At 48.9% G+C, this 23,469-nt stretch overlaps 1 protein-coding gene and 1 long non-coding RNA gene across 3 annotated transcripts in view; both read right to left on the bottom strand.

The window, feature by feature from the left end:
- The window catches only part of LOC119389872 (aspartate--tRNA ligase, mitochondrial), a 338,524-nt gene that overhangs the window by 206,593 nt on the left and 108,462 nt on the right, over positions 1-23,469 (bottom strand). For both annotated transcript variants that reach the window (XM_037657287.2, XM_037657295.2), the window contains exons 7-8: positions 16,455-16,501; positions 14,894-14,965 (exon numbers count right to left, since the gene is read on the bottom strand). In XM_037657287.2, the coding sequence (XP_037513215.1) occupies positions 14,894-14,965; positions 16,455-16,501 (119 nt within the window). The remainder of the gene's footprint in view (positions 1-14,893; positions 14,966-16,454; positions 16,502-23,469) is intronic.
- LOC125757738 (uncharacterized) lies at positions 11,107-13,037 on the bottom strand. Its single transcript, XR_007415496.1, has 3 exons — positions 12,032-13,037; positions 11,470-11,844; positions 11,107-11,364 (listed from the first exon to the last, which is right to left on the bottom strand). It is a non-coding gene; the product is annotated as an uncharacterized LOC125757738 (long non-coding RNA).

Genomic DNA, 23,469 nt, shown 5'->3' with positions numbered 1-23,469 from the left:
TTCAAGCACCTGAGTATTATTATAGGGCTCTTATGAAGGCTAGAAATATTTCGATTCATTGCAAATCTCATGGGAAAAATCATCTCAGGAGCATAGGCGTGCGCACAGGGGGGCAGGGGGGCGCCCCCCCCTAATCACCTAAGAAGGGGGGGGCGCAAAATCTGCCCCGTACATTGACCCTTGCGATAGCAATTATATGGACACTCTCGGCGGATTTTTTCCGTCGCCGTTGCCGTAATTTTACGTATAAAGTCCAAATTAATGACATCACCACGCGCATTCTAGCCGCGGGTAAAAGCTCGCGAGCGCTGGCGACGAACGCGGCTGAAGCGGAGATTAAACTAGCAGGCCGTCTGTCTCCACCGCACGGACAGCGCATGAGATAACATCTTCCCGCGTGCGGGCGTGCCGTCGATTGCTCATCAAACAGAGAGGAAACGTCCCGCCCGTCTTTCGTAAGGAGCATGAAGGGACACCAGGGGAGCGGAAGGGGGGGGGGACCGCATCGTTCGAAGGGCGCAGTCGCTTGCGCGCGCGCTATCTCGAGGCATCAGGGGACGGCTCGTAAACTTGCTGTGCTCTCAACGCTTACTTCGCGTTTAGAAAACTCAGAGCAAGAAAACGCTTCGGTTCCTGGAGGGGCCATAATCCCTTAAACCAGCGTTTTTTTGAGTTACGCGAGATCGGATCCAAAAAAGTTAGCTGCTAGTCTTACTTCGTTTCACAATACATTTTTTTGGTATCGCATTCATTGCTTCGCTCTTAAGCGAAACTTAGTTTTTTTTAACCGTTAGCTATTGACCCCCGAAAGCGAGGGGCGGACGTGTAACATGGCGTAGCCGCTTCACTATGGGCCGTCAGCGACGGGCCCGCTACTGACAGCTGCGCATTTGCGGCTGCTCCGACCAGGAGATATGATTTTACTAATGAGATGACATTTTTAAAAAGAGCAAGCAAAAATTTCGAATTGGAACCCTAGCACGTGAGCTCGAAAGGGCAGGGCCTCTTAGGGGGTATTTACCGCAGAGTGATTACAAACTCAGACGTGCTGGCGGAAGGAATTACGAAAAAGCTGTTCTGGATGAAGATCCATGGATAAAGTATATCTGAGGAAAAGTGTCAACGCGTTTCCACCGTTCGCGTGCTCTTGCATAAACGCGAAGCAAGGAAAATTCGATATTGTCCCATATATCTACTGCGAGCGATCCCAGATTTCATTCCGCGATGTCTGGAAACAGAAGTGACAGACATTTTAGCGGCACTCATGTAGTTATTACTGAACATATTGCTTTCCTTACGTGCCATGCGACGCTTGAAACGAGCTATCAGCAGCGTTCCTGGAACAGACGACGTCGGCCGATGAATCGCCGTCGCACTTTCTCGCTACCGAGAGGCCTAGACGTCACGAGCCTCTGCGGAGAACGCGTTTTGCTGTCGAGCCGACTTCCAGAACACAAGCTGCGTCGGCACCGTGCATGGCATCGTGGCTCACTCGGAACGCACGCGCGAGCGCTATTTATTCAGCGGAATAATGCTTGGTCCATGATTGCGACTATCCAAGATCGAGCTCCACATGTTATGACGCGCCGGCGGTGCGATTGCCGGTGATAGACGCCCCCAAACCCGAGACTTTGGCGCAGTTTGGCGCAAATTTCGTCGATATTATCAGAATGGCGCAGTAAATACAATTTGGCGCACTTTGGCGCAGTTGGCGCACGAGTGGAATCACTGCAAGCAGGTATCCTACCACAAAGCCACGATGTTACTTGCAGTTGCTTCGGAAAAAAACACTACATAAATGCCATGTAGTGGAAGGAGTCTCCTTAATGCATTTAATGTTGCATGGCAGAAGCGCACAATCGTGCAAGGTGACACTTAACTGCATCAACTGTTTCAGTGCGATTTTCGTGTGCCCATTGCAGCTAAAAACACACACATACAAACTTACAAACAGCTCCAAAAGTGGACAACTATGTCCATTTAGTGGAAAACATATCAAGCAAACGCCAAACATTAGATAATGTGCTGCCATCTGTGAGACATTGTGAAAAACATGTCTCGACTAAAGCAGAGCCTGTATGGTTCCGCCGTTCTAGCACAGGGAAGCGCGCGCGCGTGTGTATAACAATAATAATAATAATAATAACATCTGGGGTTTAACGTCCCAAAACCACGATATGATTATGAGAGACGCCATAGTGGAGGGCTCCAGAAATTTCGACCACCTGGGCTTCTTTAACGTGCACCTAAATCTAAGTACACGGGCCTCAAACATTTTCGCCTCCATCGAAAATGCAGCCGCCGCGGCCGGAATTCGATTCTGCGTCCTACGGGGTGTGTGTATAACAACACACATTAATAAGTATGCACTTAGTGGTTGAAGTGCGTACTAGGGGCCGGATTTTGCTATGGCGTTCAACTCTCAAAGGCGAAGCTTAAAGGCCAACTCCGGCGATTTTTTGGCCATGTCAAAGTAATGGTGCTTTTATGTTCCTGAGACGCTCCTGTTACGGGCCCGATAGCAGGAATACTCGGCAAATTGGAGAATAATTTTAAATAAGCAAAAAAGCGCAACACCGAAACCGAAACCCAACCAAATGTACTGTCTACGTATGACGTAGACGTTACGAACGAACCGGAAGTCGTGCAAGGCAGGCCGGTCACGCCGGCGCGGAGTATGAAAACTGTGGCAGTCGGGACGACCAGCGAAGCGCCGGCCAAACCAACGCTGTCTGTTGCCTTGTGCACAGCAGACGCTCGCTGTAGCGGCCGAAGCGCCGAAGTTAGCAGTGCCCTCGGCTACGTCACTTCCGCTGCCTTACCAATACAGACGTCACAGACGCAATGTTGCCAATAATTGTGGGAAACCAGGAGGGCGTTTGCAGACAATCTTTAAAATTCATTTGCAAACAATCTGCGCATGTCTCAAGCCTGTAATTTGGCATAAATGACGGAAACGTGCAAAGGAACGTACCCAGCGAATTTCATTGAGATCCATCGACCTCGAAAAATCGCCGGAGTTGGCCTTTAAGGGTCCCTCAATTTTTTTAGGTACTTCCTGGAAAAAGCGCGCATCGTTCAAAAACGCAACAACTGATCGCATGCTAAAAAGTGGATCTTCCCCCAGGAACATTGCCGGATGAAGAGGAATACACTGTTGATATGCCTGTGGAGAGTGCTTTCTCCTATAAGCTTCTACCTCACGGCACTCCAGGAAGATGTGCAGAATAGTCAGCAGTTCACCACATTTCCTACAAACAGGGGGATAATCACCAGTCGGGAGATGGGAGTATGTCTTATAGGTGTGTCCTACTCTAAGTCGACAGAAAATTACGTCAATATGTCGTATTTTATTAGTGGTGCCCATCTTCTGTACGGGGCTAAATAAGGTGAAGCTTGTTTGTCGTTTCATTATTCCACATTCGCTGCCAATGGTCTCTTAGTTTCAGTCTTGGGCAGTAACTAGTTACTAGTAACGCGTTACTGCTAACTAGTTACTTTTTTCAGCAACTTATAACTGTAACTAGTTACTTTTTTACACGGTAACTGTAACAGGGAATACCGTTGCAGTTGCTTCTGTTTTTATAAAAAATTATCCAACTGCAACACTCGTTAACAGTCGACGTTAAACACTTTCCACTTTTCGAACTTCATTTCTTTACCATATCCCGTATACACCTTTCAACTTTCTACAATAGGGCTCCCCTCGCCATTTAGGAGAGGAGGTCGCTAAGAGGCCTATCTTCCCTGCAGAAGGCCGAGGTCAGAGGTTGGTCTTAAGCGCAACTTGAAGTTGACTTGAAAACAAGGTATCGTAAATCAATCATGTTGCAACTGAATAGCCTGCCAAGTTCACGTCCGTATTTTTTTTTTTTCTCGAAATATATATCATTTTTGTCACTTGAGCTTGTAGCTCTGTTCTTGGTGCACCGGTGGAGCATTATGACGCCTCGTTTATAGTCTCCTTCATCCGTGGCTCCGAGCTAATCCTGTTTGAGAGGCAGCTAGAAAGCTGCAGCGCGCGAAACGGCTGAGAGCCAGCAATACCATGAACTAACAAAGCAATTTTTTAAAACCTCTGGAACTGATAGTAAATGGTTTACTCCGGCCTAACACAACAGTTATTAACAATATGACATAAACAATTTGCCTCCTACGCAGGTGACATCCTCAGGTTGTTGCAAGCCCATGCGTCGCGGCGAATGAACCACAATTCCAGGAGTGTTCTTCCCCCAACCTTCGTTCACGAGCCAGCGTCGTCCCATTGTTTAGGTCAAAACTATGCGCTAAGCTGTTGTCCAGCTGTGTTCAGCAAGCCCCATCGTAGAACGCGTTGCATGGGTTGCTCTAGCAACCTCCCGTTTTTCTTGCCTGTTTCGATGTAAGTCGCGTCGCAATTCCCACATTGTACTTTTAGATGACCCCGCTCTGATTGGCTCTGATCATCCGCAGGTGTATGGTCTTTGGGTTTCGCGCGAACACGTCTCAAGGTATAATGGGGCTTAAAAACGGTTTGTATGCCCAGAGGACGCAGAGCTCTCCAAACAGGGTATGATACACCTTGAACAGAGGAAATAGACACAATGGACGTCGTCTTCACTCGTGACGCACTCTCTGTTCCTCTTGGCATGAATTTCTGGGCATTGTTAATAAACGTCGCAGGATACTGCCGTCGTTACAAAGCATCAACCACGTTTTCCAGTTCTAGTATCCAAGGGCGTTTATTGATGCGACAGACACAAGGATTGCCTGTGTAGGGCCCCCTATTTATAGGTTTCCTTCGTCAGGGTTTTACCACGTCCAATTTTGACTACCCGCACGCCTTCGCACAATTGATTAAATAAATAATATAATTTGTTTTGTGATCTATTACTTATTTTATACACTAACGGAAAAGTAACGACGTTACTTTTTCACAATAACTGTAACAGGTTACATTTGGAAACTCTGTAACTGTAACGGAGTTACTTTTTTGCTTAGGTAACTGTAAATGTAACACTGTTACTTTTTACTGGTAATGTGCCCATGACTGCAGACTCAACCGCACAGGTAAAGCGCGGGAATATACAAGCGCTTTCAGCTCAGGCCTGGCTTTCTGCGGGCGCGTTTTTATTTGGTGGCGCTGCAGATGAGTCTACACCTTTCATGCATAATGTCCTCACTTGAGGACACTTGTTCTATTCCTTCTATAGAGCCCATAGCTGAGAGAAAAACCTCAACAAAAAGAGCTGGTATTATTCAAGAGTTGTTCTTTCAACACATATTTTTTATAGTTCAAAAGCACCATAGCCTGTCGAGCAATTATTTCTTGTTTTTTACGAGCATTCAGTGACCTCAAGCAAGCCTACTGTCCGTAAGAACCTGGAGCTTCAAGAAGCATGAACAGCAAGCGCCATCTGTGAAACAAGTTAGGAACATTGCCGGGTTCTGAATTGAGGACACCATGCGGCTAATGACTTGCTACAAGTAACTGGACGACTTTTGTAGTAGGATAAATGTCTGTCCTCATATGAGGCCCGTATGCATGAGAGAGTTAATAGGGGCAACTGCAGCGCCTTTACGTTAAGCATAGGCATTCATCAGGGGAATCGTCATATAGTAGACAACGCCGTAATCAATACCGGTGTCACGCAGGCACTTTTGGTCGCAATCAGGGCCGATCCGGATTAGGCTCGATCCGGATCAGGTGCTGCTACACGGCCACTTTAATAGCGACCGGGTTCGATTGGGATAGAGACCATCATTTTGGGATCGAGACCATCATAATTTACTCATGGACGTCTGGCTTCCAGATTGCAATTTGACTTACATTTGCGCTAAACACGATTCGGATTAGTTTGTACCGTATAGTAGCGATGATTGTTGATCGCAATCAAGAAATTCGATCGGGATTGACTGTGATCTCGATGAAAAGTGCCCGTGTGATGCCGGTACAAGAGATAGTCTACTTTCTTGGTTAACGGACAGCGCGTTAACGCACACGTGACTAATCTGCGCATTCCAGAGGAGTGACGTCATAGCTGTGGCAGCGTTGCCAAGTCCTAACGCCGGCGCTCCGCTGGGCGTTGGGACTGGGCACGAGACGCTGTCGTCTCTATGGCCCTGTTATGAGTGAAGTGCGCGAGTGTGGTGCTTCCGATGGTTGGAGCAGCAAAAACGACGAGGACGACGTACAACGTGCTACTTGCGCGAGCGCGCCGAACATCGGAGCATGGAAAAAAATACGCAAAAGAAAAAAATCGCCAAGAGCCACTGCGCCGAAAAGGAGGAGGAAGAAGAGCTGTGCGGGCCGTTCGAAGAACGTGGCTAGGGTGCGGACTGCGAGCTTGTCGGGCGCTTGTACCCGGGCTCTGAAGGCGTCCACCTAGCCGGCGCAGGCCTGCACGCGGACCTGGCGACCATTCTACCGGCGTGGCTTTTGCTGAGGCCCCGGCTTGGCGTGGTTGTGGTGCTCGGGCTGGAGACAGCGCCGCCGATGACGGCTTCCACCGGGAGCGGAAGTGAGCCGTCGGGCTGAGGGCCCGAGCTTGGAGACTTCCACCAACGCGTCCTCCAATCACCTGACTGCTTGGTTGTCCAACCCGTTGGTGAGCCGTACTACTCCGTTGCCACATCAGGACTTTCCTGACGACATTAGCGTGTGGACTTGCACGACTTTTAAGCTTATAATAAGTTTCCCTTGTTTAAGGAGAACTCTATGTACTTGTGGTCAGGCTGACGCTTGTTAGTTTACCTTTTGTTCATTCTAGTGTTTCCCTTTCTTTTATTTTTTTGTGTGTGCAAATATATTTTCATGTGTCGGAAAATCAAACGCTCACCTCCGTCTCTTATTCTAGAATAGTATTGCACAGTTGATTCAACTGGCTCTATTAAACGAACCTGTCACAAATTGGCGTCCGCGCGACAGGACGTGAGCGTTTGACACCCAGTTCTCGGTTTTCGTAACGGTAAAAAAAAAAGAAAATGAGCACGCGAGAGTTGATGGCGCTGGCAGAACGCATGGGGTTGGAAGGAGCGGAGTTGCAGGCATGGTTCGACGAGCGAGAAGCTCGAGCGCGCGAGGAACGAGCGGCGGAGAGAGACGCGAAGAAAGAACAGCTCGAGCTAGAGGGCCGGAATTTACAGCTGCGCCTTCAAGTCGCAGAAAAGGAGAGCCAAAGCGGAGAGGCAAGCCAGCGACGCTTGGAAATTGAAGAACGGACGCTGCAACTGCGCCTGAGAGTAGCTGAGACCGGTGTTGGGGAGCCTACCGTGGCTGACTCTGGTATCCAACGGAGTGCGTCTGCGGTTGTGAACCCGCATAATTTTATACCAGTTTTTAACGAGGACCGAGACGATCTCGATGCCTACCTGAAGAGATTTGAGAGGGTGGCCATTGGTCAAGACTGGCCCCGAGAAAAGTGGGCAACCGCTCTTAGCTTGTGCCTAAGCGGAGAGGCTCTGAAAGTATTTGGGCGATTGTCGCCTGACGATTCTCTATCGTACGACAAGGTCAAGTTGGCTTTGCTCCAGCGTTTTCGCTTCACGGCTGAAGGCTACCGGGAGAAGTTCCGGACGAGCAAGCCTGAAGACGGCGAAACTGGAAGGCAGTATGCCTCAAGACTCCAAAGTTTTTTTGACCGATGGATAGAAATGTCCCATACAGGGAGGGACTTCGATTCTGTCCGTGACTTGATTGTGGCAGAGCAATTCATGGTCAACTGTAACAGTCAGCTGGCGCTCTTCTTACGAGAGAAGAACTGCAAGACTCTGGAAGCCATGGCAGATGCGGCTGATATTTTCATGGAGGCAAAGCGATTGAAGAACTTGTTAACAGTTCGGGATAAGGGTGAAGACACAAGTGTCAAGGCTAAAGGCAGTTCCTCGAGCCCAAGAGCAGAGGTGCAATGTTTCGTTTGTGGCCGTACGGGGCACAAGGCTTCTGACTGTCGCACTAAGCCGAAGCAATTATATTGCTCATACTGCCGTAAGTCGGGACATGACTTTAAGGATTGTGATAGAAGGAACAACACGTCAAGTTCAGCTACCTCTTGTTTGCTTTTACCTAACGACGAGACTATTCCAGAACAACCCACGGACGATGGCAATGAGTCAAAACAAGATGACGATGTCATTGGCACGTTGAAGACGCAACCGCTGGGTAATACTTGTCACATGCCAGTGTTACCAGGCGAAGTCAATGGAGAAATGGTACGGGTCCTAAGGGACACCGGCAGTAACATTTTGGTTGTACGCCAATCATTAGTACCAGATAAAGCGTTCACTGGCAATACGGCTACTTTGGGGCTGGCTGATAGAAGCACTATTGTAGTCCCTGAGGCTGAGGTGCACATCAGATCTCCCTACTTTACCGGGACGGCCATTGTCAAGTGTATGGCATCGCCACTATATGATGTCATAGTAGGTAATATACCTGGGTCACGTGATGCCAGTGACCCTGACGACTGCTGGCAACTTCATTCTCGAGATGAATCCAGCAAAAGAGAGGTTCATTCTGCGGCCGAAGGTAACCGGCCAAGTTTGCTTATGGTTGGAGTAAGAGGCCCCAAGAGCTCGCGAAGATTCACAAACGCTAAATTCCCTGGGCAAATATCTCAGAAGTCTCCGAAGAGGTACTACGACCACCGCAGCAAGCAACGAGAACTGAAAGTTGGCGATCGGGCTCTGATCCTGCTTCCAACAAGCAATAACAAGTTACTAATGAACTGGAAAGGGCCGTTTACCGTAACAGGGAAGAAAAGCGACTATGACTATTGGCTGGACCTAGGACACTGCAGAAAACTCTTTCATATCAATATGCTGAAGAAATATGAAGAGCGCCGGCAAGAAGAGCTTCCCCAAACGTCCTCTTTTGTCGTCGTGGAGGAAGATGAGTCTGAGAAGCCGTTACCTAGCTTCAAGGTCCAAGACAGCTGTAGTATTGGCCCAGGCAGGAATGCGATAGTATCCTCCACCCGGGGTCGTATGCCAGTCGCCAAATTCAACCTCTCGAAAAGAGATACTTCTCAGTCGAGCGGCAATGCCTGGCGTTGGTTTGGGCGATCGAGAAATATCATGCCTTTCTCTATGGAACAAATTCGTCGTACAAACCAATCACCAGCCACTGCAGTATCTCTTAAGAAGTAAGCACCTGAACAGCAGGATATTACGGGGAAGCCTTGCATTGCAAGAATATTCATTTCGGGTCAAACACATTACAGGCTCTGAAAATGTTGGGAGGAGTATATAAGCCCGCTGTGAGCTTGTAATGGTTCCCTAAACACAATCTCACTTCTGTGTTTTCTTTTTCTTTGTTTATTAGGGATGTTCTGTGTATGGACGACACTTAGTGATTTGTGGCGCACTGAACTGCAGTTTATTTTTCTCCGAAAAACAAACTCTTTCAAAAGGGGGACTGTTGTTATGAGTGAAGTGCGCGAGTGTGGTGCTTCCGATGGTTGGAGCAGCAAAAACGACGAGGACGACGTACAACGTGCTACTTGCGCGAGCGCGCCGAACATCGGAGCATGGAAAAAAATACGCAAAAGAAAAAAATCGCCAAGAGCCACTGCGCCGAAAAGGAGGAGGAAGAAGAGCTGTGCGGGCCGTTCGAAGAACGTGGCTAGGGTGCGGACTGCGAGCTTGTCGGGCGCTTGTACCCGGGCTCTGAAGGCGTCCACCTAGCCGGCGCAGGCCTGCACGCGGACCTGGCGACCATTCTACCGGCGTGGCTTTTGCTGAGGCCCCGGCTTGGCGTGGTTGTGGTGCTCGGGCTGGAGACAGCGCCGCCGATGACGGCTTCCACCGGGAGCGGAAGTGAGCCGTCGGGCTGAGGGCCCGAGCTTGGAGACTTCCACCAACGCGTCCTCCAATCACCTGACTGCTTGGTTGTCCAACCCGTTGGTGAGCCGTACTACTCCGTTGCCACATCAGGACTTTCCTGACGACATTAGCGTGTGGACTTGCACGACTTTTAAGCTTATAATAAGTTTCCCTTGTTTAAGGAGAACTCTATGTACTTGTGGTCAGGCTGACGCTTGTTAGTTTACCTTTTGTTCATTCTAGTGTTTCCCTTTCTTTTATTTTTTTGTGTGTGCAAATATATTTTCATGTGTCGGAAAATCAAACGCTCACCTCCGTCTCTTATTCTAGAATAGTATTGCACAGTTGATTCAACTGGCTCTATTAAACGAACCTGTCACAGGCCCCAACGCCAGTGCTGTGCCAGGCGTTGGGGCCATAGAGACGGCTGCATGTTACCACACTGACCACCGAGCCGTCTCTGTGGCAATAGAGAATGGCATTGAGCAAAAAATAAATATACATGTGTCACATAATGCGTACACCATGTGTGTGTCATTGAAGCAGCAGTAAGCATGATAATGAAGCTAATCCTAGACAACCAGGAGAGCTAAGAAAAATCAGCTGAATCTTAGCTAACGCTACGTATATCCTGGCATAGCCGAGCTAAGCCACTACAATTTTTTAAAATCTTTTTTAGTCTTGTGTCTTCCTATGTCTTTCTCCCTAGGTCTATTTGTTTCTCCGTCTTCCTATTTCTTTCTCTCTCTCTCTCTATCTCTCTGTACTCGTTCTCCCATCCTCTTTTCCCTCCTCCTCACCATACCATTGTGGCGACACAATCTGCGTAGCCACCACGCAGCCTACACCTCGCTATCATTTCGCTCGGCGTGACACGGCTGCACGATGCGCACCACAATCCGATAAGCCACAGCGCCGACCAGAATCATCCAAGGCATACGTCACCGGCGGCGCCTACAAAACTCGGCTGCAAGCTACCAAGATCCTCCTTGTTTATCTAACAGCGAGCGCAGCATCGGCATGTTCGCCCCGCTGCTACTAACACGTTAATAAACGCTGTTATGTTTCATGTTGGGATGCTACGTTCCTTCGGCACAGCATCCCACACCATCCCTTTCACACCCCCTTGCTATACTCTACTATACAAGGCTATGCTTCCTCTTTTTTATCTTTTTTTAGTCTTGTGTCTTCCTATCTATTTTTCCCTAGGTCTATTTGTTTCTCCATCTTCCTATTTCTTTCTCTCTCTCTCTCTGTACTCGTTCTCCCATCCTCTTTTCCCTCCTCCTCCCCCTACGATCCCTTTCTCACCCCCTTGCTATACTGTACTATACAAGGCTATGCTTCCTATTTTTTATCTTTTTTAGTCTTGTGTCTTCCTCTCTCTTTCTCCCTAGGTCTATTTGTTTCTCCATCTTCCTATTTCTTTCTTTCTCTCTCTCTGTACTCATTCTCCCATCCTCTTTTCCCTCCACCTCACCCTACCATCCCTTTCTCACCCCCTTGCTATACTGTACTATACAAGGCTATGCTTCCTCTTTTTCATCTTTCTTAGCCTTGTGTCTTTTTATCTCTTTCTCCCAAAGTCTATTTGTTTCTCCGCCTTCCTATTTCTTTCTTTCTCTCTCTCTGTACTCATTCTCCCATCCTCTTTTCCCTCCACCTCACCCTACCATCCCTTTCTCACCCCCTTGCTATACTGTACTATACAAGGCTATGCTTCCTCTTTTTCATCTTTCTTAGCCTTGTGTCTTTTTATCTCTTTCTCCCAAAGTCTATTTGTTTCTCCATCTTCCTATTTCTTTCTTTCTCTCTCTCTGTACTCATTCTCCCATCCTCTTTTCCCTCCACCTCACCCTACCATCCCTTTCTCACCCCCTTGCTATACTGTACTATACAAGGCTATGCTTCCTCTTTTTCATCTTTCTTAGCCTTGTGTCTTTTTATCTCTTTCTCCCAAAGTCTATTTGTTTCTCCATCTTCCTATTTCTTTCTCTCTCTCTCTCTCTCTGTACTCGTTCTCCCATCCTCTTTTCCCTCCTCCTCCCCCTACCATCCCTTTCTCACCCCCTTGCTATACTGTACTATACAAGGCTATGCTTCCTATTTTTTATCTTTTTTAGTCTTGTGTCTTCCTCTCTCTTTCTCCCTAGGTCTATTTGTTTCTCCATCTTCCTATTCTTTCTTTCTCTCTCTCTGTACTCATTCTCCCATCCTCTTTTCCCTCCACCTCACCCTACCATCCCTTTCTCACCCCCTTGCTATACTGTACTATACAAGGCTATGCTTCCTCTTTTTTATCTTTCTTAGCCTTGTGTCTTTTTATCTCTTTCTCCCGAAGTCTATTTGTTTCTCCGCCTTCCTATTTCTTTCTTTCTTTCTCTCTCTCTCTCTGTACTCGTTCTCCCATCTTCTTTTCCCTCCCATCCCTTTCCCACCCCCTTGCTATACTCTACTATACAAGGCTATGCTATGGTCTGCTAGTGTGCCTGGATAGCCAAGTGTTTATGACGCTCACCTGTGGTTCAGGGGACGCGGGTTCGAATCTCGCCTCGGTGAGAATTCTTTTTCGCCAAGGGTTTATCTCTTTCTCTATCTTTCTTTCTCTCTCTCTGAACTCATTTTCTCGCTCATCAGAATTATTGCATCCCCAGCCGGACAAATCAGCGCATGTGTTCTGGGAGTGAAGCAAAAGAGGAAGGCGATGAAGACGAGGAGAGCGTGTGCCGGTTCATGATGATGATAATTTTCTGTCTACAACAAACGGCAAACCTCAACTATAACAGCTCCGCTGTAGAAAGTCACACTTAGGAAGAAAACAGCATCCCTATGGAGAATTCCTGTATAAGAAGTTCAGGCATGTCAAAGGTTTGAAAGGAGCTTCCAAAAACCCTCTTTATGGATTTACATCCAGATTTCATTGCCACAACCTGCAAAATGTTTGACAACTCTATGCACCAGGAAAGATTGTCAGATACAGCTTCAAAGGTACGTGTTGCCTCATTAAATTATTAGACGTTTTTCTATTTGGATAACTAGCAAGCCAGCCAAATGTTTATCACAAACAAAACCATGTGCACTACAGCATTTACAAGCATGAGCCACAATGCAGTGTGAACAATAGCAGCATTAAAATAATTTGCAGTTTACTCTACTTGGTCACTAAGAATTTGCTAAAGAAAAGTGCCTCCAAAAAGTGCCTCCCTTCCTCAGTCACCCCTGAGGAAGGGACCGAAGTGGTCCCGAAACGTCGCGTCAGTTTATAGTTTTTAAATATTAAAAACAGTCATTCAGCGAAACGTACACCCTCCTCGAGAGGGGAGGGTGTACGTTTCGCTGAATGACTGTCAGTGGAAGCATGTGGCATTTTAACAATAGTAGGTTAGAAATTCCTAGAAGAAGGGCTTAACTCTTGTTGGTTTTCGTTGTGTATGTATTATACCAAATTGATTCAAGAGCCCCCTTAGACACGTTAATACCTGCTGGCTGGAGTGTATTAAACTTGTGAATAAGGTATGACTGTATATTTCCCAGTCTTCCAGCCTTCCAGATTCCAGGTTCCAGCCCCCAGCCTTCGAGATTCCAGCCTGGGGACCCGGTGTGGGTGCGCAACTTTGGACACGGGAGGCGGTGGTGCCCAGGCGTCATCAAAGGCACCGAAGGTTCGCGCTTCGTGACAGTCGACACACCAGGCGGACCAACCCGGCGTCACTTAGACCAGATTCGTCCGCGAGTGTCCAGGCCACCGGGGCTCCAAGGGCGGAGACTTTCGAATCAGTACCGCCCAGCCCTGACAACGGGGAGCAGCAGGAGTCACCACGAGAGGAGCGGTTAAGCCCGTCAACTCCAGCACGCAAGGACGCTGTTCCCATTCCTTCTACAACGCCACCAACATCTCTTCCAGCTGTGGGGGCTTCCCCAACTCCTCCGGTCTTACGAAGGTCTACCCGACTACGAAGACCCATGCAAAGACTAAACCTTGTGGGGATCCGAGGCGCGCCCGAAGCCACTGCGCGGGCATTTCGCCGTTCCGCTATTCCTTTCCCTCTCCCGTTCTCCCGCGACGGCAAGTGGCGCCATCTTGCGCTACGCGCCGGCTCTCGTGGCGGCGCTGCACGCGGTCTCGGAGCGGCGAGATTCGGCGTGACTGACGCACGTGCACGCCGGGAGGAACTCTCTCTCTCCTCGGACGCCGCTGGGTAAGCACGTGTTTCCTTCTGGCCCGACGTCCCCTTTGGGAATCGCCGGGCTGTAGCCTGCCTGGGTGCCTCGGCACCCTTCCAGGCGTGTTTACCTCAGTGTTAGCTCCGGTTCGTACGTGAAGCCAAAGAGCGGTGCCTAGTGCTCGCGCGCGGTCGTACCACGCCGAGCCGCACTTGCCGGAGGCCCATACGTACGGAGATTGCCCTAGCACTCGCGACCAGGCCCAGTGGTCATCGCGAGAGTGCGCAGCATAGCCGCGAGGGACCTTTTTCCCGAGCGGCGTGTCAAAGCTCGCCATTGCGAGCTGCGACGTGCTTCGTGGAACCCCTTTGTGTATTGCGTCCGCCTGCGGGGGCCCTTTGCTCCCCCGTGCCAAGGGAGCGGACGTGTACTGTGTGTGTTGGGGTGCCGCCGAAGGCAAATAAAGTATGTTATCTCGAACACTGGGTTTATGCCGCGCGGCGCTCAACGCCTTTGCTAGCTGAGCGCGCGCGGAGCGGTGCGCTAAACGTAAGCAGGCGACAGTAGACGCGGCCCTGTGGCTCGCTAAGCCTGAACCCGCGGTAGTCTTCGGCTCCGGTGAGCATCGAGGCTACCACAACCTTTAAAAGAAAGGGGGAAGTGATAAGAAGTGCAGTGCCAACACGTGTCAAACGTCATCCACCGTCTTGTGTTACGTCATAGGCTAGCTGCCTATATATACTTCATTGTCTGCTAAATAAAGGATTCTGCGTTGGTTACCGGCTTGGCTCTGTCACTTTGGCGCAAGCTACAACAAAATCAAAATAAAGCAAAAGTAAAGCAACAATAAGGCAGCACTTATGTACACATACGATAACAGCAGAGTGCAGAGGAGATGTCCTTGAGCTTATTGCATGCGCCACTATACCTGCTGTGGGCTTTGAACGAGCGCGTAGAACTGTCCAGGGAATCGAGTGGGCACTACGTACTCCTGGGCACCCTGCACAGATATGACACCTGCAAGTCATCTTCATTGAAGAATATATACTATCAAGCAAACATCGCATCCTTAAGAAGCTGAAATCTCAGCCTCCATTCTATACGCTTAGCGGGCAGAAAGTAAGATCTACAATTGCCTATCCTTGCGTAAGGGTCTCATTCGATGGGCCGTAACTGCTAGTGGAAACAAAATTATGCAATATGTTTTGAATGATAGTGAAAGCTGACGTGCAAGAGAATAAGTGGGGAAAGTTTAAAGGGACACTAAAGAGAAACAATGAATTGGTTTCGATTGATAAAGAGTGCTCGGAGAACTCTTGTGTAGTTTATTTCACCACCACAGGTTTATTATTAGAGGAGAAAACCAAGTTCAAAGTTTCATTTTTTAATTTCGCGCCGAACTTTGTAATTCGTGACGTAAAATACTTCAAAGAGCATTTAACGTATTTTGGCGCCACTGGCTCGAAAAAATTTCCACAAACTCGTTATGTCAAGTCTCTGGCCAGCTCAGAGGACAATGTAATTCGATTTAACCGATTAGGAACTACGTAGGCCTAAGCAGGCGCCGTCGAAAATATATGACGTCATGGCAAATGGTGCGGGAATTCCAAGGTGGCATCGCCACCTGTATTTTCTTTTTGCACGTTTTCTCGCTCATTAAGCGTCTTCTCACAGCAAGCGTGCTGTTTTTGGTACCGTGGAAGACTACTTTACTAATGCGAGAAAAATCGTTTTGCTCTTTAGTGTCCCGTTAAGAAATATCAAAAATGTTTTTTTTTTTATTGTAAGAAATGTCCATTGTACGGTGTTTTCTTGAAGTTAGCCCAATCATATCTCTTTACAGAAAAGTTTTATAAATATAAGCTTTGGCAGTTTGATGAATAAGTATGCTTAGAACGTAATGCGGAATTTTCGCCACTCTGCCGTATGCCTTTTTTGAGATGAAGACCTGCAAAGTAGAAAAAAAGACGTTTCCTGGGTCGCCTTTGAGATGTTTTATAAAAATATCTACACTACCAACAGAAACCAAAAATACCTGAATGCAAGCAAAAACATGCATATAGTATTTAGTTAAAGTTTGAGGTATGCATATTTAATATACTTTGTGTAACTTCGGAAAAAACAGCAGAGCAGGTAAGTGCAGCACTCCACCTCTTCGTCATTATGAATTCACCAATTCCGGATCTCTTCTTTCCACTGACTCATCAGGCAACAATATATAAAAATTTTAAATAAATTTAAAAGCTCAACCAGCCATCCTTTGTTCGATCTTACGTGGAATCACCCAACTACCTTAAAGCTCAACCAGCCATCCTTTGTTCGATCTTACGTGGAATCACCCAACTACCTTGCGTATAATGTCCCTCCTTAAAAATGCCCTGGTCAAATAATTCATCTTTAAAGTTTGCCTTTCAGACCAATTTGGAGGATCACAGCTTCACTGTCCTGTTAATAACATAGGACAGGACAGGTGAACAAGTGGCACTTACACCAGGAGTTCTCTTGAACAGCGTCGGTGTCTCCACTTCTACAAAACCTGCAAAAAAAAAACAATTTAAGGGGAGAGACTGGTCTTTAACAAATTTTTTTTCAATATTTATCATATACAAATGAAATTTTCAGGCAAAGTATATTGTAGCCTGCTAAAAGCAGGTATGCAATTCATTTTTTCTTAACTGAAGTTAGTTTTTGAGATCATATATTAAAAAAAATCAATTTGCTTAACTTTTCTGCAATTTTATTTATCATTGAATGTCCATGAAAAATTTCTTCATAAAAAATATAATGTATTAGTTTTATTGTTTGTAGGCACTTATAAGCTTTCAATTGTGACAATAATCATCGAAATCCTATTATGTCAAAAAATAATGTGCGCAACAGCACAGCATATAGGAGAAAAGTGCCTCTTTTAGATGCGAAGCAGCTTTTGCTAGGGGCTGTGTTCGTAGTCGGTGGTGGTGTCCGCGCTCCACTGCGCATGCGCCTACTCTTTCTCCCACTCTCCTCTACGCAGGCGTTCGGTCGCCTTCTCTCCTCTCCTCCCCCGCGCTGCAGCCACGGCGCAGCCTCTCCTCCCATGTGATGCAGCCGCACCGCAGCCAAATACAGCCTGTAACCCACTCTCTCCTCTCCCTCCCTCATTTCATGTATATATAAGCGCGTGCGTTCGTCGGCTTCCGTCATTCTCGCTTTGCTCCCGTTCAGACGAGTTGTAACGTCAACGTCGGTGCCACTCGTTCACTCGGCGCTCATGGAAAGCAACGCACAAACACAACGTAATGATAACACAAACACTAAATACAAAGCTCACACACTAACGGAAATGCCGAGTGAACGTAACGGAAACTTGGTGTGCGCCCCCCAATGCTGCTTCGCATCCCCTCATGGTTCCCTTGAGTGGGAGATAGTGTACTTTTTTTGGGGGGGGGGGACATTTGGGAGCAAAAAAAATCATGAAGCTGACTTTAGAGCACAATACCAAAAATAAGTACTCATCAGGATGCTTTATTATTGTAGCAGTAGATTCTCTTGGACGTCTAGAGTGCGGAAAAAAATTGTTTCAGAAAGCCTATTTTTTGACAATATTTTGGTCCAGAAAACCAGTGTCTCCCCTAAGACCGTTCAAACACCTGGCAATAGTACAGTAGCTTTTCTTTCCCGTGTCTGAAAAGGAAAAAAATTATAAATATAACGCCTTTGCATTGCATTTGTATCACTATGCAAAAGCCACAATCCAAAGACCCCAACAAAAATATTTCACAACAACATAGATAATATGGCAGCCTTCCTATGAGAGAACCGCGCCGCACCGTTAGCCCGCTATCGATCATCTGAACCACGGCTTTCGACACCTTCCGCACCGCTCCATCCAATGTGGAGAACTACTATACAGTAAAAGCTCGTTAATTCGGATTTCATGGGACCGGAAAAAATGTCCGAATTAACCAAATGCCGAATTAACGAATGAACAGGAAAAACAACATTAAAATCAAGTTGGAGAAGCATACCTTTATTTGCTGAAGTATTTTGTAATGGTCGTCTGCGTTTTCACGCAGATTCCGGCTTACATTACAATTTTTCTTAACTTTTCCAAATGGCCAACAGCACGCAAACTGTCGGAAGTGCTCAGGCAAATGCCCTCTAATATCAAAAGCGCCTCCGAGACTTCCCGTGAGGTGCGATGAGGTCGCGACATCATTAATAATTTCTTGATCGGGCAGGAGACCAGTCGTGGCGACACAATCATCAATCGCGATGTAGTCCTGAAGGGTCATATCTGTGGGAAGGACAGCATCGAAGGTCGGGCAGTCACCGTCGGTGGACTCGGCTGAAACCTCGTCGATGCCACCGTCAGCTACTGCCGCATGTTCGGGCCTCACATGTAAACACGGTCACAACGGGAAAAAACTCCACAAGAAGAGACGGTGCCGACACAACACAAGGGAAAATGGCGTCGGAGGCGCAGTGGAGCGAAGAAAGAAGACGCCGACGTTCGGTGACACCGCGATCGCCCCCACTTGTTGATGACGATGGCGATGTCACTCAAGTTTCGGTTTCGCCCCAGTGGTGCCAGCGCTGCTTTACCACACATTTGTGTAGCGGCAGCCGTCAGAATTTGTCCGAATTAAGCGGTGCGGAGCCCAATTCTGACGAATTAACGAAGGTTTGGTCCCATAGATTAACATGCACTTTGGCCGGGACCAATAGAGCCGTCCGAATTATCCGAATTTACGAATTAACGGGTGTCGAATTAACGAGCTTTTACTGTAGTTTTCTTCTTTGTGCTGCTTACTTTTTTCTCACGTGGTCTTTAGTTCTGAACATGCTCCACCAAAGTCTCACAATCATACAAGTGGAAAGTGAAAATGGCTGCCTCCGGATGCGGTACATGCATTTCAAAAGATCGCAGATGTCAGGTTTCTGGTGCATTTGCGACTGATTTTATCGATGGATTGAGCAGCAGCGAGCTTGAGGATGCTGCCTTTTCGTCGGACTTCGACTCTAAGAGCGACGACAATGCAAAGCAGCCCAAAACATTGGTTAGTTTTGTTCTCTGCTTCGGCCCATCTCACTTGGCATTTAAGTGCCTTGCTGTCACGTTATCTCGGGAGCACTTGCAAAGTGGATGGGATTGAGAGAGAGAGGCGGGAGACGGCTGTGGCACGGCAAACAAACTTTATCGCACACAATACTGCAATAAATTAACACACAATCCCAATTCACGACAAAAAGTAACACATGCAAAAAATACCGAGCTAGTGCGTCTTATCTAACTAAAGTCACAAAACATCCAAGCTACGTTCAGCTCCCTTAGCTCGAAAGTCTGGCCACTATGGCTTCTCAGTCTGTCGCTACCCCAATCGAACGTTCTTACTGTTCGTGGGGTTCGCCGACTCGGTTCGGTGACAAAGTTGACGCCACGTCTTTTCGTCGGAGTTCCTGTAGATGTCTTAAAGTTGTCATCGTCGATCAGCCGCCTCGCTGGTTGTCTTCATCGCCCATACTTCATTCTTCGTCGAGACGGTCGGTCTTGCCCGGTTAGGCCTAACTCTTGGCCACTACTCAGTGCCATTGGATCAACCTACTGACGTGGCTCTCCGAGGATTGTACGGTAGATTACAGTCTTCTTGTCGAGCTGGTGAAGTGCTGCAGATGCCCTGAGAACTGCTGCGATGAGGCTGCCGCAAGCCCAGGAAGCCTCGCTCAGTTGACACCAAGGTCGACGGCCACCCTCCCGGGCCTCTCGTGCCGCTGCCTCCAGAACTGGGCGCCTGCTGCTCTCGTCTCGGGTGCAAAGCTGGCTTTCACCACCTTGCTCATGTCGAACTCCACCAAACAATGCCAGTTTCTTCTCCTGGGGTTCCTCACCTCGGCTCGGGTCGCGTGCCGCGCGCCCTTCCCCGGCCAATGGCGTGTGCGGACGTGGCAGGAGTGCACACCATCAGGGAATCTTCCATGCCCCGCACACCATCCCTACAATCTGCCTTTCAGCACGTGCCTCATGCCCCTTTACTCATGACACATGCTTGCCCATCCTGGCAGCGCTGAAAGGCGGGATTCACGTCAAGGCTGCCATGTTTATTTTGTTACGACTCGCGCTGATGGTGATAACAATGTGGACTGCGCCACCTCATTTCGGTTGTATGTTAATGCCATATTCACTCTGTTGTGTTGCACATTTTGAGCACTTCATGCTCAGCACTGCTCCAAGGATCATCCCAAATAACCAGGTTGTGGCCAATATGACCTCATTAAAGGAGCACTGACACAAAATTTCGAAGGCAAGATAAGGAGTGAAATAGATGTATGTGGAGCCATACACAACGTCTACGAAATATCAAGGGCCAACATAGCCTAGAACATATTTAAAATCAATTTTAAAGTGCATGCCGCGCGACTGAGCGAGATGCGAGCACCTCGCGACGCCGACATCAACGCGGCGGATATGTAAACAAACCTGTGACGGCTCGCCATGCATTTGGCCGAGGAGCACGACAGATGGCGCCACATCATGGGTTAACGGCTCATGTTCAACGGCACAGTTTGCGGAGCGTGCGAACTGAAATAAAGGCAGTTGGTCACCGGAGTCTGTGTTGGCTGGTCGCTCGCTTTCGTTCTCCGTTTACACGCGGGAACACGCCCGATATCACAATGGCGACGAGGAAGACGCGTTGAGCTGCGTGGAGGCTGTTTGTTCTAGTGCCGCTGCTGCCCTGGGCTGCGTTTCCTGCACTTCGGAAATGCCTGGCGTCGGCAAGCTGGAGCCATTCGACGCGCAGACGAGCTGGGAAGAATACCGAGAGCAAACTGTGCAGTACTTTATTGCCAACGACGTACCGGACGACAAACAAAGAGCTGTCTTACTCACGTGTTGTGGCCCGGCCACATACACCTTGCTTCGGAACTTACTGGCGCCTGTGAAACCGTGCGACGCAAGTTTGACGACCATTTTTGATGTTCTCGGGAAGCATTTCTCGCCAAAACCGTCGGAAGTCGTTGCTACTTTCAAGTTCAACTCTAGAACACGACAGGCGGGTGAAACGGCTGCGGACTACTTTGGGTCTTTGAACAAACTCGCTGACGACTGCGGGTTTGGCACCTTTCGTGACAGGATGCTGCGTGACCGCATTGTGGCGGGCGTCAACGATGAAGCTGTACAGAGACGACTGTTGGAGCAACCGGACTTGACGCTAGACATGGCGAAGAAGACCGTCATTGCCATGGAGGCGGCGAGCAAAGATTCGCGCGCGCTTTCGATGGCACCGGTGCCATTCGTCGCGCCGACGAACACGACCTGGTTCGTCGAAGCCGAGGAGGGAAGGAACGGCATTTGTGTGCTTTCGCTGCGGTGGCGAGCATCTGGCAACTCAGTGCCGTCATCTGAACAGTGTGTGCCACAAGTGTGGGTTCAAAGGCCATCTCTCTCGTGTGTGCAAGGGAAAGAAAAGTGTAACGAACACCAAAGGACAGGCGCCGCCGGCTGGGAAGAAAAAATCTGTGCACGCCGTGGACGACACCGGGGGCGACGGAACAGAAAAGCGGCTCGATGCGCCGCAAGTGTACGAAATGTGGAAACTGCAAGCAGCTGAGGACACGCAGCCGTTCCGTGTCGAAGTTTCCGTGAATGCTGATGGTGCTTGACACAGGTGCGGCGAAAGGCTGTCTCGGAGGACACCTTTCGCCGCAAGTTCCAGTCTGCGCGCCTGGAACCGTCAACTGTCCTATTGAAAAGCTATTCGGGCGAGCTCACTCCTGTCAAAGGAACCCTGGCCGTGACCGTGCGGCTTGGAAGCCACGAGTGCGACGATCTGCTACACGTCGTGTCGGGCCGCTGCTCATCCCTCATGGGGCGGGGCTGGATGAAAGGACTGGGAATAGAACTTCGCAGCACGACGGATGTAAACGCAGTGTCGTCCATTCAGGATGTTATTGCGGAGTACCGCAGTGTCTTTGACGACGAACTGGGGACCTTCAAGGGCGTCGCTGCAAAGATCACCCTTCAGGATAATGCGAAGCCCAAGTTCTTTAAACCTCACCCTGTCCCATTCACGATGCTGGATCGCGTAAATGAGGAGCTGCTTCGAATGGAACGCACAGGCGTGCTGCGACCTGTGAAGACGTCTGAGTGGGCGGCACCGATTGTGCCCATTTTGAAACGAAGCGGGCAGATTCGTATCTGCGGGGATTTCAAGGTCACAGTGAACCCAGTAAGTGTACCCGAGAATTACCCCATACCCCTTGTTGAGGACCTGTTCGCCAAGCTAAGTGGTGGGGAGAAATTCACCAAACTTGACCTGAAGGATGCATATTTACAAGTGCCGCTTGCTGAAGAGTCAACTAAGCTGGTGACAATCAACACACCGAGAGGTTTGTACCAGTACACCCGTTTACCCTTCGGCATAACCTCAGCACCGTCGATATTCCAGAGGGAGATGGACAACCTTCTGCAGGGGCTGCGACACGTTGTTGTGTATTTCGATGACGTGTTGGTGACGGGACGCAACGACCAGGATCACCTGGAAAACCTGGCCCGAGTGCTAGGGCGCCTGAAGGAGGCTGGACTGAAGCTGAAGCTGAACAAGTGTGTGTTTCTTGCCCCACAGGTCGAATACCTGGGCCATGTCGTTACACCTGCGGGTTTCCACCCAAATCCCGAGAAAACGGAGGCTGTGCTAAAGGCGCCAAGACCGAGTGACGTCAAATCACTGCAGAGCTATCTTGGGCTAGTGAACTTTTATCGGCGTTTCCTATCCGATTTGTCCAACGTGTTGCATCCTCTAAATCAACTCCTTGGAGCCAAGGCATCATGGGTGTGGGGAGACGACCAAGAACAAGCTTTTCAACAAAGCAAGGAGCTACTCGCATCGGCAGCTGTTCTGGTGCACTACGATCCCAAGAAGCCCCTGGTGCTGATCTGCAATGCGTCTCTGTATGGTGTAGGTGCTGTTCTGGCCCACCGCGATGAATACGGCACCGAACGGCCGATTGCTTTTGCGTCGAAGAGTCTCGTGCCGGCTGAGCGCAACTACAGTCATCTGGACAAAGAGGCTCTCGCCCTTGTGTTCGGGGTGACCAAGTTTCGGCAGTATGTATGGGGCCGCGAGTTCGAAGCGGTCACCGATCACAAGCCTTTGCTTGGCTTGCTCGCCCCTGAAAAACCTGTGCCTGCGACATGCTCACCGCGAGTGCTGCACTGGTCACTGATGCTGGCGGCTTACAGCTACAAGCTGAAGTACAGACCGGGATCGAGCATCGCAAATGCTGACTGTTTGAGTCGACTGCTGCTGCCTGTCTCTGAACACACCGTTGAGCAGCCGGCAGACGTGTTCATGCTCGAGGCTGCATATCCCAAGGTCTTGGTACCGTCAGTTGTAGCTGAGGCGACCTCCAAAGATCCTGTGTTGGCAAAGGTTCGTGAAGCACTGTGGGCTGGAAAAGAGCTGCGGGAACCGGCGCTGAAACTGTATGCCCATCGGAGTATGCAAATGAGCATGCAAGAAAACT

This window comes from Rhipicephalus sanguineus, chromosome 1, assembly GCF_013339695.2.
Source record: "Rhipicephalus sanguineus isolate Rsan-2018 chromosome 1, BIME_Rsan_1.4, whole genome shotgun sequence".
In the NCBI taxonomy this organism is placed as follows: domain Eukaryota; kingdom Metazoa; phylum Arthropoda; class Arachnida; order Ixodida; family Ixodidae; genus Rhipicephalus; species Rhipicephalus sanguineus.
The sequence above is the reverse complement of the archived record's forward strand: the minus strand, read 5'-3'. Positions and strand labels throughout refer to the sequence as shown.